Genomic DNA, 18,571 nt, shown 5'->3' with positions numbered 1-18,571 from the left:
ACAAAAAACCACGGCACAAAAAAGGGAGGGAGTGCAAAGAACACATGTATTTTCAAACAATAAAATATAATATTTTATTTGCTTCTTAAAGTGTTGTTTGAAAATATTGACACTAATCTAATTCCATATTTTTTTGTCTTCTTATGTGTTATTGAGTCAAAGTTATGATTAATTTTACATTGCTATAATTGTGTAATGGTCCCAAAAAAATGACAGTTTCACTTTTTGTTCATAAAAAATGAGCCAAGCTTATTTTCCAATTTTCACGAACTCAATCAATTTTGTGTTTATATAATTATGTAATATGTTTTTCCTCAGATTGCCAAAGAAAAAACCCGATATAAGGCACTTTATATTGCACATTCTTATAGACTGTACATACGTTATATAGTAATGGGAAAAAACCCGACAAAATGGCTGGTGTTCTGCTGGTTTAACGAGGATCTCACCTGTTTCTCAGGCGACAGACCGGAGACGGCCATGTAGGTGCTGCCAATGGTCTTGATCTTCTCGATGTCCTGGAAACGCTCCTCACCGAGCAGCTGTGGAGGACGTGACAGAGACACAGGTGAGAGTTTGTGTCTCTGGTCTCACGTTAGGACAAAGTTAAAGAGGCCATAGCCCGGAAGTGCCAATTAACACTGCGTTTTTGTGTGTATCTGTGTCATTACCTCGTCTATGAAGCCCTAAAAGTCAATAACAATCAGTTCAGCCACTGCTGAGAGTGGCGGGGTTTGATTGTTTTCCTGAGCTCTACGTAGCGGTAAGGCACTTCCATTGACTAATTACATCACTGGCGAATCTCACCACTCCTCTAAAAAGCAGCGCCTCCTAGTCCGGGCACTAGAGTCCGGGCACATCCAGTGACGTACTTTTAACCGCAGAAGAAGAAGAACTACTCTCATTGTAGCTGCTGAGCATATCGGTTGAGAACATGTGGAAAAAGGTTCAGCGAGTGTTTGTGATAAACAATACCAGACACTCCACAAGCTCCCCGCCAATGAGCAAAGAAAAGCTCAGTGGATATCTTTCATATTTGATGGGAATATCCCTGCTACATTTCCCAAACACCTCCATGTATGTGGCAACCACTTCACTGAGGATTGTTACACAAACTTCGGGCAATATAAAGCACAACACGTATATTACAATATTTACAAACCGTAAAACTGTATTTGTGTACTTGTTCTGTCGTTTAGCATAAGTGATAGCTGGCTACAGGCTAAGCTACACACATTCGCTCGTGTTTCATCTGCATGTGTGCGTGTGTGTTTATCATCTCGGTGACCACAACGTTATCCAAGCTACAGGCGTCCTGCAGCAGTCTTTCACTGTCACAGTGTCTTCTGACTCTGGATCAAATGTGTAAGGGATTACGGCGAGCGGTCGTGACGACGACATTGCTCAATATTTTGATAATTGCTAGCGGTGCATCTGCCTTTCTAGAGGGGGAGGTGCGGGTTTGAGAGCCGACGTGCCAATGACGTCACTTCCAGGTAACTGGCCAATCACAAGACAGTCCGTGTTCTGCGGGTGTGGTTTTGGTCTGAAACAGTGCAGCTGACGAGAGCGTCAGTGATGAGACATTTATATCGTCTCGTTTGCAGCGACATTTTGACCATAAAAACGACTTCATGTTTGTAAGTACACCTCCATATCTCACATATAAGTGAGATAGCATCATGCTATGGCCGATTTAAAACAGCCCGACAAGAAAGAAGCCAAAGATTCTGGAATTTTGTCTTAATTCTAATTCCTAATACTTAAACAAATCTCAGACTGTGATGTTTGTCAATAACGAGGAAAAAGTGGACAAAATCTAAGAAAGTTGTTCTACAATTCTGAGAAATTTTGACTGAAACTTTGTCTTCCTTTCTTCTACTTTAAGTTGACTAATCTGTGACAATGAAATTTTCTTCTTTATTTAAAGGAGACATATTATACCCTATTTCTTCAAGTTAAAATAGTTCCCTGGTGTCCTAATGAACATGTCTGTGACATGCCTTGGTCAAAATACCATAAGGATGAAGCACCATAGCAGTTCAATAACCCTGCTAAACCCGCCCCTTTCAGAACGCTCGGTTTTGTGCATGGTCCCTTTATATGCAAATGAGACACAGGCAAACACACACCCACTTCTTCCAGGGGGTGTGTTGACGCCGGCACGCTCACACTACCATGACAACAGTTGAACGTGAACCGTGGGAGAAACATGGCTGGTGGAGGAAACATTGCGGTTCAACTAGGGCTGGGAGACTGATCGATTTTAAATCGAAATCAAATTTATTTGTTTGGACAATGTTAAAAAAATTAAAATCGATTTTTCTGATTTGTCCTTGTTACTGCGCCCTCCCTCCACTAGTTCTCTGACAATATCAACATGGCAGCGTGTGCGGAAAACAGCGAGAGTGCCGTCACAGGAAGAGACGTCCGACACAAGGATCAAGCCGAACACTGCCGAACTGTAAATCAGTTAAAAACACTTAGGGACAGCACCGCTGATCACTGCATAAACTGCTGCTGTATGTGACTGTATCAGACTGAGTCTGCTCCGGTCATGGAGGACGTACTGAACAAATATTTTTAATTAGGACGTGTCAGAATGGTCAGTTATGAGCTCTATTTGACCTTTTCTTAAAAATGTGTGTGTTTGTACGTCGGTGAAATACGTTCGCTGACTAAATACGGCGACCGCTGGCCGCAGTCTGATGCGAAGTGGTGCGAACACACGTTTGCTGACTTTATCCGGCACATTAGCTTCATATATAAAATCCTCTGAGGCTGGAAGTTTGTGTAAAACACTGTGCTCCACTGTGCAGCCACCAACAGCACACTTGTCCCTCCGCGTTGACATAATACCGCTCTTCCTCCCTCGCCTCTCGCATTTTATAGGGACAAGGTGGAGCTAAGGTGGAGCTCTCGAAGTAAACTTACTGGTGGGCGGTAACATTCGCGGTGAAATGCGCATGCTGCCGTCACAATCGCAGGGAATTCAACATCGAGTGTTTTATCGCCTATACTTACACTAAGGGGGACCATGAAAACATGACGGAGTATTCTTTTTCCACACTTTGGTGACTGGTAGGGCCTCCAGAGTCCCAAATATAAGTATTGAAATGGTTAAAAAGTTGATTTGGCATAATATGTCCCCTTTAACACAAAAACCACCTCTTAATAGTAATTTCCGTAACAAATATTGCTTTTAACTTAAAGATCCTGGTAATTATTAACAGCGTAGAAGGTGGAGAATTCTTTTGAAGTCGATGAGGTTGAACCTCTCACCTCGTCAAAGTCGGCGATGATCTCGTTGAGGAGCCTCAGACACTCCACGCCCTGGTTGTTCATCTCTGTCTGTGAGTAGAAGTCGGCGAAGCCCGGGATTGAGGCGAACATCACGCCCACCGCGTCGTACGACTGCGAGTACAACTCCTGTGTGTGTGTGAGAACATGAAAGACAACTTAAAAAACCTGCTCATTTTAATTTTAAATAGTTTATCATTCTCTGTTGTGTGAACGTGAACAGATAAATGAGGAGATAATAACTCTATATTTTAATGCCGTTATTTATTTATTTATTTATTTATTTATTCAACAAATAGTGAATGAGGTTTGCGTCCCTGGAGATTTTGGTTTATTTCTGATTGGACCTTTAACCGATTCATGTTGTCATAATTCAAGTTTACTTTTGTCCACAAACTCAGATATTTTTTAGTTTAGGTTTCACTGCAGTGGCTGCAATACACAGTCTCCACCACTAGGGAGCAGTGTTGAAACACGTACATTAGAAAGTTTTCAGTTTTTCAGGAGAAGTCTCTCTCTTCCTCTCTCTTCCTCCTCTCTCTCAGCCTCTCTTTTCCTCTTCTTCCTCTCTCTCTCCCTATCTCTCTCCTCCTCCTCTTCCTCTCTCTCACCCTCTCTCCTCATCCTCTCTCTCTCCATCTTTCTTCCTCCTCTCCCCCTCTCTTTCTCCTGCTCAGCTTTTAAAAAACAGTGACTTTTCTGTGACATCATCGCTGACACAAACATTTAACAAACTCAGTCAAAGTCAAACTAATTCAGAGTAAACCACTCACTCTCCCACACCAGCTGCTGGTCCTCTGCTGCCTCGTGTGGTCACTTTGTGTGTCACTGATATTAATCTGAATGAAGGATTTTAAAAGTTGAATTCACTAAAATAAGACATTTGAATTTAGTGATGAGGCAGCAGTGGATCATCAACTCCTGTGTTTGTGATGTTAAAATCACTGATTTTCTCTGTGGGGTTTGGCAGAAGAGCAGAGGCGAAGGAAAAGTTTGACTCTGTAACTGCTGAGTCACTGCTGCCACGCAGAGATAAATCCATGTGTTCCCTGTCGCTGAGTGACAACGTGTTATTAAAATCAGAGCACACACACACACACACACACACACACTTCTCTTTCTATACAGTTGTTTAAAAAGCAATTACAGAGCTTTGTGTTTTCTTCACGGGCCGGAACAGCGACGCTCCGGGAGCGACTTAAAATGAACGCAATGGGACGTTTGTGGAACAGGTCGACAGTGGAGAGTGAGGTGAAGCGTGCATTGTGTGTGTGTGTGTGTGTGTGTGTGTGTGTGTGTGAGAGTGTGAGAGAGAGGAGGTGACACCAAGCTCAAAAGGTCCAGAGTCATTCCTGAAGGTTAATCTGGGTTCATTCACCATCTGTCTGCGTCAATATTTAAAACCAGTGACTAACAACTTTGAGCCACTACTGAGAACCTGACCTCACTCTCCCACACCAAAGTCCAGAGAGAAAATCAGTGATTTTTAAAATCACACACACAGGAGTTGTTGATCCACTGCTGCCTCCATCAATAAGTTCTAATGAGTTATTTTGTCACTTCGGCATTAAATAACCTTCGCTAACATTGACCTCAGTGACACAAAGTGACCACACGAGGCAGCAGTAGACCAGCAGCTCCTGTGTCACCACCAGCTCAAATCACTGATTTGCTCTATGTGGTTTGGTGTGAAAGAGAAAAGTCTGAACGTGTTCTTAAAGACAGACGTAGATGTATTTGGTAAATCTGTTTTTCCTCCTGGTTTTCAGCAGCAGGGGGCGCTCACAGTGCTGTCTGCTCTGGTTATGTGCCACTACAACACACACACACACACACACACAGAAAAACTGCACTATCACTTTTAATTGAAAAACACCTCAGGCTTTTGATGTCAATGACACTCATCTTGGTGTCACCTGATTAATTCCAGCGATCATCAACACCTCGTCGCTGATGTCGGAGTCTATTTATAACGTTGCATGTCTTCAGGATCCAGATCACGCAACAATAAACAGGCTGATTAATAATGTAACGAGTGATTAGGAGCCAACTTATCCTAATGGATGCATTTTTAATCGTGTCCTTTTTAATAAGGGAGCAGAACCTCTCCTCTCTCCACATTCATAATTCAGCGGACGCTCGCCTTTACGTTCGGGAGGCAGAGGCAGATCAGCGGAGATGATAGTGAAGGAGGACAATGTAACCGTTTGACCCCAGCGTGCGATAACTGTCCGGCTAATATAGCCGCTCATTATCGCGAAGAACGCGGGCCAAAGTTTCCTTGTCCTATTCTTCAGTCCCTGGACAGAGAGAGAAAAGTCTTTGACTCATTTATTTAAATCAAAATCACTCCAGTGTCATCTCATTTTTTATCTTAAGTGCTGGCGGTGAAGTCATCAACCAACCGTTCATGAGGACATTTTCACACTTTTAAAACTCTTAATTATTATTTAATTATTCTTCTATATCTCATTAAACAATGATGAGTGTGAGCGCCCCCTGCTGAGACACAAGGAAAAGCAGACAGGAAACTGAAGTTTATAAACCAACCAACCAAATTTGATTCTTTTGTTAAAAGACAAACACCAGTTTTGTCCTTGTGTCTCCGTCGGCAGCCTTGTTTTCTCTGTCTGTGTCTTCATGGTCGTTAACACCAGGTCAAACTTTGATAAATAACTTTCTTCTTAATTTGAGAGTTAAAGACTTGTGTGGCTGCCTCCCGATCGGCGCGGCGACCTGAAAGGACGGCGCTGGTTCTCACCTCGTTGTCACGGTCCTTCTCCAGGAAGTGTCGGGCCACATGACTGGGCAGGATGTTCCTCAGCATGTTCTCGTTGTGCTCGCGCAGCTCCTTCATCTCGTTGATCTCCTCTTTGGCCTGAACTCTCCACAGGAAGTCAAGTCTGGCCGTGTACTCCAGCTGAAGACAGGAGACACAGGACTTACATACGCCATCTTTAATCATCTCAACAGAAATTCCTATCATTGCGTCCTCTCACATCCTTATTCCCTTGTGTCGTTTTTCAAAGTGAACCAGGACCAGGACCAGGACCAGGTCTACAGTGGACAGTATAAATCATGCAGCTGAAGAAAAGGTTGGCGCTGTAATGAGTGGCTAAATTAGAAAAATCAGTTAAAGATTAATTTAATCTGAGACACAGATTAAATTAATCTGAGGACGTTAACGACTTCTTAATTCACAATTAATACAAAGTCATGAGTTTGTGGACATCTTCGGGCATCTCTTTGTCTCTATAGTATGGACGTGTTTGATGATGTGAGGAGGAACCACCACTCGTCTACGTCTCTCTCTCTAACATCAAACATGACGTGGCACGAGGGCGACGCACAAATCACTCGCATTTAACAAGCGTGAATGTGAGGCAGGCTCTTATAATGAAAGAGGCTGTGGAGAAGAAAGGAGTGAGTGTCCTCTGTCTCCTTCTCATCCACCACACAATTAAATAACTTCAACAGAAGCACCAGCGGACCTTTTCACGCCATCTGTTTCCTCAACAATGAAGGACGGACGGACGGACTCGTCCTCCAGACTGAGGTCAAACCATGACGCTGCTTTATTTTCCCAGCTACTTTTACAGTGTGTTGGATAATATCGTGTTTTCACCGTGGTCATTTTTGATACTTTTATTTAGTTTTGTGCATTGAGTGTTACCCATTCATTTGTATGGTGGACATTTTTGACCAGGAACAAAATGATGTTTTAAATGAGTGAGTGAGTGTATTTTAATCTGTTGACTGCTTTAATATAAACATGATATCCTATTTTTTCACCCATTCATTTCCAGTGGTGAACAGAATGATGTTTTGAATGAGTGTGTGTGTGTGGGAATGTTTTCCATAAGACAGTCTGTTTTCTTGGTGGTAACTGAAGGTGGTTTTAGTTTTCTAAATTCATTCATTCATTCATTGAGTAAAGCCAGCTTTCATGTGTTCTCTATGGAAACCTTTGATCTCACAGTTCAGTGGCTCAGTCAGTCAGAGACGACAGAGACAGACGAGAGGACAGAGACGAGCTCTTAATTAAAGCTCCTTTGTCCGAGCATGAAAGTGGACGATGACAAAGTGAGGAAAGAGAAGAGGGCCGAGCAGGAACCAGAACCTGAACCACGTTAGTCTGAAGACGTTACAATGTTACACCGTTGGTTTTTATTTATTTTAATTCAGTTTTAGCTTTGGGTTCAATGTTTGGGATTACGTGACTGAGAAATGTTCACCCATTCATTTCCTATGGTGGGCAAAAATGACTTTTACTTTCACCTTTGATTTTTGGTGATTTTGCAAACGTTGTATTTGAACAAACTCCTCCCAGAGCTTTGCTGAGATTTTGGTGAGGTCACTCTGGACAAAGTTACCAAAAGCTTCACGAGGGGGCGGCAACATTGTGTGACGGGTAAGCAGTGGTGCACACGTCTCACCTGCTGTCCGTGGTAAAAGACTGCGAGGAGGAACATGGCCATCAGCAGCAACGACGTCTCTTTAGTTCCCAGGAAGTTCCTGTTGGAAGCAGAACAAGCATGTATGACATCATCATCTTCATCATCCTCATCATCCTCATCATCATCTTCATCATCATCCTTGCAACAAGATTTGCAGGATCTCTGGAAGTTTCAGACTAAGCGAGAATAACCAAACCAAAGCACGAGTTTCTCTTTCAGATTTGAATGATTTCTGACACAATTTCAATAAAACACAGCAATGACAAATGAATCAAGAGAGAATTTTGTCGCTGCCTTTAAAAATTGTCTTGAATATGAGGAAATAATCTTTATCTTGTGTCTGTGAGTCCTGTGTAAATAATAAATATAATAACTAGGACTGTATGCAGTCATGACAGGGCGCTCGTGTTCCCTGACCTCACTGTTGAATTCACTGTTCGCCTTTGATGTGTCTCACTCGTTTACATAGGGTGCAAATCGCCAAATGGCCGCCAAAATTCCAAAATGGCCCACTTCCTGTTGAGTTGAGGCCATGGCTATAGCAAGGATGTATTATAAGAACTGGATAGAGCTCCGCCCCTTGCCTCCATTCATTCCTCTGGAGTTGCTCACTCAGCGCATATGCCACAAAAGATTTTGTCTTCCAGGTTAATTTCCGGGTTGTGCGGTCCATAGAGTGTGCGCAGTAGTGTTACTCCCATAATGCCTTTTATCTATGTGAATGAGCCGTCCGTGTTCTTGACGTGCTCGGCGTGTTCATGAACAGCGAAAGGCATGATGGGAGTACGCTACTGACGTGCGCAAGCGGATTTCATGAATATTGATGTCACATTAGCTTCAGGCTTTAAAACATGGCTTTCTAAATGAATGTCAAAACCAACGATAGTGAATACAGTAAACTGAGAAAGTATAATAACGTCATTACAGGTTAATATGATCAATTTAATGGTTCATTAAATTGACCGTGAATATTAGTTTATATGTTGTTGTCTTGGACGCTTTTTGCTTGATTTTACATTCACTGATATACTGTATGCTAATCATCAAAAATGTTGTAAAATACAAAATGTTGCTGTCACAGAACTCAGGGATTTTATATATCACTGTCCAAGAAAATAATGACAACATTAAGTACTTTTATGATGATTAAAAAAAACAATTCCATTAAATATTAACCATGAATATGATTTTGGTTTCATTGCTATGCTTTGTATTTTGGTTTAAATTTTGAAGTTCACATTTCTAACTTGTTGTAGGTGGTTTACAAATAAAGCTAACTTATCGTTATTATTACAATTTATGGTGAATATAATAATCATAAAATATTAGAATAAACCTGCAGACTCATGATCATATTATTAGAAACAATAACAACGTGTTAAACGTAGTTTTATAACTCCAGATTCTTTCACTCTGATTCATGTGTTCATCACATTTATCAGTAACATTATGAACCGAGAATCAGTGGTGAAGTGAGCGCAGGTCTCAGGTCATCACACGTCATCTGCCCCGTGTTCACAATGTCAGTATGAATCACGCAGCAGCTCGTTAATACATCGATAATAAGTTTGAAATAAATCCTCATGAGCGACGAATAAATAAATAAAACCTGCTTTGTTGTAATATTTTTAAAAATGTAAAAGAAAACCCATCATTACCTTCATTTATTCACATTTCTCATAAAGTTTTCGTTCGGTTCCCTGACAGTAACGAGACGTCACATGACTCGTACACAGCTGTGACGTCACTGTGGGAAATAAGATTTTTCTGGGCTTTTTAAGGCCTTTAGGAAGGTTTTACAAATGTATACATGCCTGTGTCCATCTCTCCAGGTGTCCTGTGGACAGTTTTATACGCGTCTATTTTACTATTGTGTTGCAGTACCGGGAGTGGCCACCATGACAAAACTGTCTTCAGGGCAGAGGGGGCGGAGCTCTATCCAGTTCTTAAAATACATCCATGGGCTACAGTCGACTGTTTTGTTCGTCTTGGTCGATAACAGCTTTACGTCTCTGAACAGAATTGTCAGTTTCTCTCTCTCGTGTTCCTGCCGCCATCGTAACATCGTCCATGTAAAGGTCACTGCACTAAAACCAGAGGACGTCCACGAGACGACTTTTCTCACATTTACAACGTTAGCGTTAGCGGAGGAGGACGAAAAAGGTCAATGTGTCTTTTTCCTGTGGTGTTGTGGAAAAGACGAGGCTTTAATGTCCACGTCTTTTTTTAAATTAAAGAAGAAGAAAGAAAATTGCTTTTCCCACTAATGCTGACCTCCATTTATTGTGGAGTCATGTGACCTTCACACAGTGTGAGTAAAGATGACCTTACTCCGTGTTGTGGTGGACGGTATCATAGCGGACGAACAGTGAGCTGTAGAACGCTTCGGTCAGCAGCGAGTACACGGCGATCATCACCAGCAGCACCGCTAACTTCAACACCGAGTTCAGACGCAGGAAGACGGCGCACGTCACCATCGCCAGCATGCCGGTGAACACGAAATACTGAGGAGACAGACAGACAGAGAGACAGACAGAGACAGAGAGAGACTGACAGGTTACTCAATTTTACAGTCATTTACAGTCACAAACAGACAACTTAGGTGGACAGTGAGTAAAAGCAAAATGAGTTTTGAGAATTAAAATATATAAAAAATATGTGGCGTTGATATTTTAATGATATTTGTGTTTATAAACATAACAATAATTATTTTTCAGATCATTATTTTAATGATTATTTCATTAAATCTATAGATTATAGATTCAGACATAACTTTTCTGTCCATCAATTAGCTGCTTATTGTGCGAGCAACAAAAAAATAACAGAATGAGGCTGTGGCCGCTGTGACGGCTCCATCCGTCCAGACCTCCCTCTGGGTGTGAACACACGCCCACATGTTTCATTCATCAGTTGAAACAAACACAAACACACATTTGGTCTTTGTTACCTCTGGGTAGAAGCAGATGTCTGGGATTGAGGTGGACTCGTTGAACGTCTGGTTCCTGAAGGTGCTGGACTTGTCGAAGTCGCACCACAGCTGTGGATCAGACCCACATCAGAGTTTCACGTCAGTATTCATGAGGCTGTGACACAAAAATCTGAGAATGCTACAGAGTTCGTCCTTTTGCTGTGTTTCCATCATGGTGTGGTTTCGGGTTAGAGCAGTAAAGTCCTGAGTCAGGCTTGCATTTCAACTGAGAACAGTATGTAATTATAATTTTAAGATGCAAGCAGCGTGGGTATCAAGTTTTGAGCCGATCAGTCAATGTACAGGGGCGAGTTGCAGTTCTTTGTTTTTGGCAGCGAAACAGCGGCGGAATTAAAAATTTAAAATAGCCCAAATCAAGGTCAAGACATGTTCAGGGTCAGCCTCTTGTGTCACATATGAAGTTTGGTGCCGTTCAGTTAATGTATGGTGAAGTTATAGCGCACTGCCTGTTTTGTGGTGAATGGTGGTGAACGAATTAGCGAAGACGGACACCAATTTCAAAAGGGCCGACTTCCTGTGGCGTGGAGGTCATGGTCCCAATGGGATTTTTTGTTCGTCGCGGGCTAAACCACATGTGTAGAACTTTCCAGCAGGCAAAACTATTACTCTATTGTTTTATGCGATAGATATTATGTTTAAGATAACCTCCAGTCTGTGTGTACGGAGCATGCGCTGTTCGTCATCAAAGCACTGTTGTCATCAAAGCACTGTTGTCATCAAAGCACTGCTGTCATCAAAGCACTGTCGTTATCAAAGCACTGTCGTCATCATAGCACTGTCGTCATCAAAGCACTGTCGTCATCAAAGAGCTGTCTTCATCGCAGCACTGATGATGACAGCTCTTTGATGACGACAGTGTTTTAATGACTCAAAACACTGTCGTCATCAAAGTACTGTCATCATCAAAGCACTGTCGCCATCAAAGTACTGTCATCATCAAAGCGCTGTCGTCATCAAAGATCTGTCGTCATCAAAGCGCTGTCGTCATTAAAGCGCTGTCGTCATCAAAGCGCTGTCGTCATCAAAGCGCTGTCGTCATCAAAGCGCTGTCATCATCAAAGCACTGTCGTTACCAAAGTGCTGTCGTCATCAAAGCGCTGTCGTCATAAAAGCACTGTCGTCATCAAAGCACTGTCGTCATAAAAGCACTGTCGTCATCAAAGCAATGTCGTCATCAAAGCACTGTTGTCATCCAAGCTTTGCTATCAAAGCGCTTTTGTTATATGTTAACCTTCATATGTGTCTCTGTTTAACTACTTATCATCAGAACCCGTGCGATTTTACAGTGTAACTACTAACAAACTGTGTGTGTGTGAAATAAAGATTCATAAAGACACTTGAGTTGTTTCCGCCATACTTGTTCTGGTTGCACTTTCCAGAGGGGTTTATTGAGCTGGATCAGTTTAGTAAATATTTGGACAACGTTCCCACCAAGTTAACTAAGTTTCAGCCCGCTTCATTGGTATGCATAGATGTGTTTGTGGTCGGTCTCTTATGAACTGTCGAAGCGATTAGCCGTTATTGACAGTGTTGCCTTTGATGTGTCTAGTACAAATTGACACATTTTTTTTGCTAATTTTCACCAAAATGGACACCAAGATTCAAAATGGCCAACTTCCTGTTGAGTTGAAGCCATGGTTATGGGAACTATGCCAATATTGCATTTTCGATACTTGACCTCCATGATGAGTTTTAAGAGTTTTTACGCACATTAACCTGACTGCAAAGCCACGATATATTAATAATCTGTAGGATTATGATACACATTTGTGCCAGGAGCCGTCTCAGGCCCTGGTGTTCGTGGCTCGGAGCCTAAATAATAATCTTGCAGTGAACGTTGAACTCACTATATTGATCATGGCTGCGAGGAAGTTGATGAGGATTGAGAGGGAGATGATGACGTTCCGTGCTTTGTACGTCTCGTTGATCCAGCAGCAGGCCTTCCTCAGCACCAGGGGGAGACACTTGTAGTCCTCTGCCGTCGTGACCAGGACCAGGCAGGAGTGGAGGATGATGAGGATGGTGAACTGGATCACCATGGTTACCATCCTGCTAAGTGATTCAGTTTTGTTTTATGGAGCAAAGAAAACGGACACATTTAAACATTTACATTTAAGAAGCTGAAAAATCACATAAACTTGAAATTAAACGGTTGAAATGTTTGATTTTAGCTCCACGTGAACCACGTGTCACCTGGTTTTGTTTGTACCTGGCAGATGGAAGCAGACTCTGGATGGTGGTGATGAAGATGAGCACGATGAAGGCGCACACCAGGTTGGACTTGAAGACCTCGTCCCTCATCTGAGAGTACTGCGACGTGAGAGGGAGAAAAAGAAGAGAGAAGGCGAGGAGGTTTTAAATATTTACTTTTTGTCTGAACAAAGAGAAATAGCGACACAGATCATGCAGCGGTTCAAACGCAAGCATCATCTAGAGACAGGAGGCAGCAGTGGGCGGAGCTCTGGGCGTGGCTGTGGGAGGTAGAAGTGGGCGGGGCTCTGGGTTTCTGGGAGTGCCCAGTGTTTTTTTTGTCCAAGAAACAGTGACTTTAAATTTTCCTGTAGCTGCTCAAGTCGTTTTTATTCATTTTTATAACTCAAAATGTCAAGAAACCTGCATCACATTTCCTCATAAGTACTTTTATAGTTTCTCTTAGTTTCAGTTTCAATTTGGACACAGTTCTTTATGTATTTTGTATTTAGATGTAGTTCATTTCAAACATAAAGAACAAACACTCAGACCCCCACTGCCCCGTCCTTGCTCTGTCTCCTTCTCAAAGGCCGCTGGGAAATTAGCAAGAGATAAACAGAAATCACTGCACATGTAGTGAAGATAAAATTAAGGTTCTGGAGGAGGTTTTTAGGTGGGACTGACAAGGAAACACAGACGAGTGAACGGGCCGAGGTGAGGGTCAACTCAAAGGTCAATTTACAGAAGTGCTTTGCTTTCACTCAAACAAAAGAAACTTTCTGTGTCATGACAACGACTCAACAACTCATCATCAGCCAAAACACCGCTTTGGTTAAACCCGACGCCAATGTTTTACGACACAAACAAAAAAAAACACCCGCTATGATACGTTACAAGTCGACGACGACCTCTCAGAAGAGCGAAAGCCTGACGTGCTGGGTTAGCAGGAGTCAGCAAAAAAATGCTAAGTTTGTTGATGCAATCTGCATTCCCCCCACTAGATGTCACTAACTCTTACACATCGGAGTGGACTACAACTACTACTAAAGCTACGACAAATAAACATTTGTAAATATCATACACTGAAACTTTTGAAACCGTTTAAAGTGTTTCACACTGAATGAGAAGTGAATTCTTACAAACATTTTTTTTACATTTTTGGACAATTGTTTATTTTTCCCATATTTTCACTCGAAAAACACGACTTTAAATCCCATTTTATGTCAATGAGAAATGTTTTTGTCAGGCACCAGGATTATTTTTATTCTCCTTTATTGCAGTTGCTGGACATGGAAGACGTCATTTGAAGAGTGAATTCAATGCGCTGCTGTAAAAAAGAAAGAAAACTATGGAATTAGATTTGTGTCAATATTTTCAAACAACACTTTTTAAGAAGCAATAAAATATCGATTTAATCATTAAAAAAATTGTATTTTATTAAGATATTTACAATTAAAACTTCCTATGGCCCGCCCTTCCTCAGGCCCGTCCACAAATAAAACACTACAGCAGGAAGCGCAAATAACAGATGTATTTTCAAACAATAAAACACGATATTTTTGAATGATTAAATCCATATTTTTATTTGTTTCTTAAAATGTGTTGTTTGAAAATATTGACGCAAATCTAATGCCATAGGAGTTGATATGAAGAAGAAGAAAAAGAAAATAAAGGTTTTACAGTCATCTGTCTAAATCTAAGCTACCTTCTCTTCCAGGCCGGAGTCTTTAAACATTAGAGACAAAGGCTTGATATGCTCTCGTCTCAACTTATCGCCGCTCCGTAAGTCGATGGCGTTCGCTATTCGCGTGTTAATTTCCCCAGGACAGTGGACATGCAAAGCTTGTGCGAGATGGTTTGGAAGCAGATTAATCGAATTTCTCGTTAGGGCGGCCAGAGTCTATGGGGGAGGGGGAGGAGCACATGCACATGATATGAACCTGATTTTACCCAGAATTTTTTTTTGGTTTGTTTTGTAGTTTCATTCAGGTTATAAACGATAGAAAAAAGAAGAAACACACAGTTACACAAAATGCAACATTCAGTGCAGGGAGCGAGCTTTCGTGCTGCGTTACACCAGTGACGTCATCAGTGACGTCATTGCCTGAGTTCACCACGCTCCAGCTGATAAAAACAGCTGAGAACTTTAATTAGCAAAAGAAAAGAATTTCTGATCATCCAATCAATCCACACAATGATTTCATCGCTCAGTAAAAGCTGCGGCTGACTGATGCTCGTACAGTAAACAAACACTGGAGGCGCCGCAGAGTTCATTGTGGGCACCTCATTCCCAGGACGGATCAACAACGTCTGTCTTAAGTTTGTCTTAGATGTAAACTTTAATTTTTAACCAACAAACTCCTCATAATTTACAAATTTTCCTTTTGTTTTTTGGTTTAATGAACGGCTATTATTTATTTGCCTCACTTTTCATCATTATTGTTGCACTCCTACGAACTCCGCTACCGTTCATTTCGTTTCTATCAGTTTTGTTTCACGGAAAAATAAGTTGTCGACATTGTACTGATTCGTATTTAATTGTAGACGTGTCACATTACGATGTCTGTGTCGAGAGCAGAGGTGTCAAACACGCGGCTCCACCAATCACCTTTAAATGTCTGTTTTTGATTGTTATGGATTCTTTCTTTTTGCTTTTTTGGCTTCTCCCTCTTTAGGGATTTGGCTGAGATTTTTAAAGGCCACATAGACCGGAAGCTGCAATTAACGCTGCGTTTGTGTGTGTATCTGCGTCATTACCTCGTTTATGAAACCCTAAAGTTTCAGAACAAACAGTTCAGCCACTGCTGAGAAAATGGGGTTGTATTGTTTTCCTGGGCTCTGCGAAGCGGATCGGCACATCCGTAGTTTGATGTCGTCATCAGAAATCCTCACCACTCCTCTCACCATCGTAGCGCCTCCCGGTGCGGGCACTAGTCCGGGCACATCCTGTTGCGTACATTCAACCGCAGAGGAAGAAGAACTACTCTCGTTGTAGCTGCTGAGATGCAGAGCATCCACCGTGCCACAGGGGGAGCTGTGTATCTGAGAGCTGGCCTATCTATTACGTCACTTCCAGGTACCTGGCCAATCACAGAACAGTGGGAAAGCTCTCGTTGGCTGGCCAATCACAACACAGTCCACGTTCTGGGGGTGTGATTTTGGTCTGAAACAGCGCAGCTGACGAGAGCGTCAGTGAGGAGATATTTTGATCGGCTCGTTTGCAGCGACTAGGAGGATTTTAACCATGAAAACAAGTTAATATATGTAAGTAGACCTCCATAACTCACATATATATGTGACCATGAAAACAAGTTAATATATGTAAGTAGACCTCCATAACTCCCATATATATGTGACCATGAAAACAAGTTAATATATGTAAGTAGACCTCCATAGCTCACATATATATGTGACCATGAAAACAAGTTAATATATGTAAGTAGACCTCCATAACTAACATATATATGTGACCATGAAAACAAGTTAATATATGTAAGTAGACCTCCATAACTAACATATATGTGACCATGAAAACAAGTTAATATATGTAAGTAGACCTCCATAACTAACATATATGTGACCATGAAGACAAGTTAATATATGTAAGTAGACCTCCATAACTCACATATATGTGACCATGAAGACAAGTTAATATATGTAAGTAGACCTCCATAACTAACATATATGTGACCATGAAAACAAGTTAATATATGTAAGTAGACCTCCATAACTAACATATATGTGACCATGAAAACAAGTTAATATATGTAAGTAGACCTCCATAACTAACATATATATGTGACCATGAAAACAAGTTAATATATGTAAGTAGACCTCCATAACTAACATATATATGTGACCATGAAAACAAGTTAATATATGTAAGTAGACCTCCATAACTAACATATATGTGACCATGAAAACAAGTTAATATATGTAAGTAGACCTCCATAACTAACATATATGTGACCATGAAAACAAGTTAATATATGTAAGTAGACCTCCATAACTAACATATATGTGACCATGAAAACAAGTTAATATATGTAAGTAGACCTCCATAACTAACATATATGTGACCATGAAAACAAGTTAATATATGTAAGTAGACCTCCATAACTAACATATATATGTGACCATGAAAACAAGTTAATATATGTAAGTAGACCTCCATAACTAACATATATATGTGACCATGAAAACAAGTTAATATATGTAAGTAGACCTCCATAACTAACATATATATGTGACCATTAAAACAAGTTAATATATGTAAGTAGACCTCCATAACTAACATATATATGTGACCATGAAAACAAGTTAATATATGTAAGTAGACCTCCATAACTAACATATATATGTGACCATGAAAACAAGTTAATATATGTAAGTAGACCTCCATAACTAACATATATATGTGACCATGAAAACAAGTTAATATATGTAAGTAGACCTCCATAACTAACATATATATGTGACCATGAAAACAAGTTAATATATGTAAGTAGACCTCCATAACTAACATATATATGTGACCATGAAAACAAGTTAATATATGTAAGTAGACCTCCATAACTAACATATATATGTGACCATGAAAACAAGTTAATATATGTAAGTAGACCTCCATAACTAACATATATATGTGACCATGAAAACAAGTTAATATATGTAAGTAGACCTCCATAACTAACATATATATGTGACCATGAAAACAAGTTAATATATGTAAGTAGACCTCCATAACTAACATATATATGTGACCATGAAAACAAGTTAATATATGTAAGTAGACCTCCATAACTAACATATATGTGACCATGAAAACAAGTTAATATATGTAAGTAGACCTCCATAACTAACATATATGTGACCATGAAAACAAGTTAATATATGTAAGTAGACCTCCATAACTAACATATATGTGACCATGAAAACAAGTTAATATATGTAAGTAGACCTCCATAACTAACATATATATGTGACCATGAAAACAAGTTAATATATGTAAGTAGACCTCCATAACTAACATATATATGTGACCATGAAAACAAGTTAATATAGGTAAGTAGACCTCCATAACTAACATATATATGTGACCATGAAAACAAGTTAATATATGTAAGTAGACCTCCATAACTAACATATATGTGACCATGAAAACAAGTTAATATATGTAAGTAGACCTCCATAACTAACATATATGTGACCATGAAAACAAGTTAATATATGTAAGTAGACCTCCATAACTAACATATATGTGACCATGAAAACAAGTTAATATATGTAAGTAGACCTCCATAACTAACATATATATGTGACCATGAAAACAAGTTAATATATGTAAGTAGACCTCCATAACTAACATATATGTGACCATGAAAACAAGTTAATATATGTAAGTAGACCTCCATAACTAACATATATATGTGACCATGAAAACAAGCTAATATATGTAAGTAGACCTCCATAACTAACATATATATGTGACCATGAAAACAAGTTAATATATGTAAGTAGACCTCCATAACTAACATATATATGTGACCATGAAAACAAGTTAATATATGTAAGTAGACCTCCATAACTAACATATATATGTGACCATGAAAACAAGTTAATATATGTAAGTAGA

General features: G+C 40.3%; 1 protein-coding gene across 3 annotated transcripts in view; it reads right to left on the bottom strand.

The window, feature by feature from the left end:
• adcy8 (adenylate cyclase 8 (brain)) overlaps nt 1-18,571 on the bottom strand; it is a 44,504-nt gene that overhangs the window by 5,227 nt on the left and 20,706 nt on the right. Inside the window, exons 8-16 of one of the 3 annotated variants that reach the window (XM_058627147.1) lie at nt 14,642-14,836; nt 12,956-13,056; nt 12,594-12,795; nt 10,705-10,794; nt 10,089-10,261; nt 7,737-7,815; nt 6,062-6,220; nt 3,283-3,429; nt 450-542 (exon numbers count right to left, since the gene is read on the bottom strand). In XM_058627147.1, coding sequence (XP_058483130.1) covers nt 450-542; nt 3,283-3,429; nt 6,062-6,220; nt 7,737-7,815; nt 10,089-10,261; nt 10,705-10,794; nt 12,594-12,795; nt 12,956-13,056; nt 14,642-14,836 — 1,239 coding nt within the window. Of the gene's footprint in view, nt 1-449; nt 543-3,282; nt 3,430-6,061; nt 6,221-7,736; nt 7,816-10,088; nt 10,262-10,704; nt 10,795-12,593; nt 12,799-12,955; nt 13,057-14,641; nt 14,837-18,571 lie in introns of all 3 variants that reach the window. The other 2 variants (XM_058627130.1, XM_058627139.1) reach the window with 2 other exon arrangements.

The sequence above is a fragment of the Solea solea genome, chromosome 1, assembly GCF_958295425.1.
Source record: "Solea solea chromosome 1, fSolSol10.1, whole genome shotgun sequence".
Lineage (NCBI taxonomy): Eukaryota > Metazoa > Chordata > Actinopteri > Pleuronectiformes > Soleidae > Solea > Solea solea.
The sequence above is the reverse complement of the archived record's forward strand: the minus strand, read 5'-3'. Positions and strand labels throughout refer to the sequence as shown.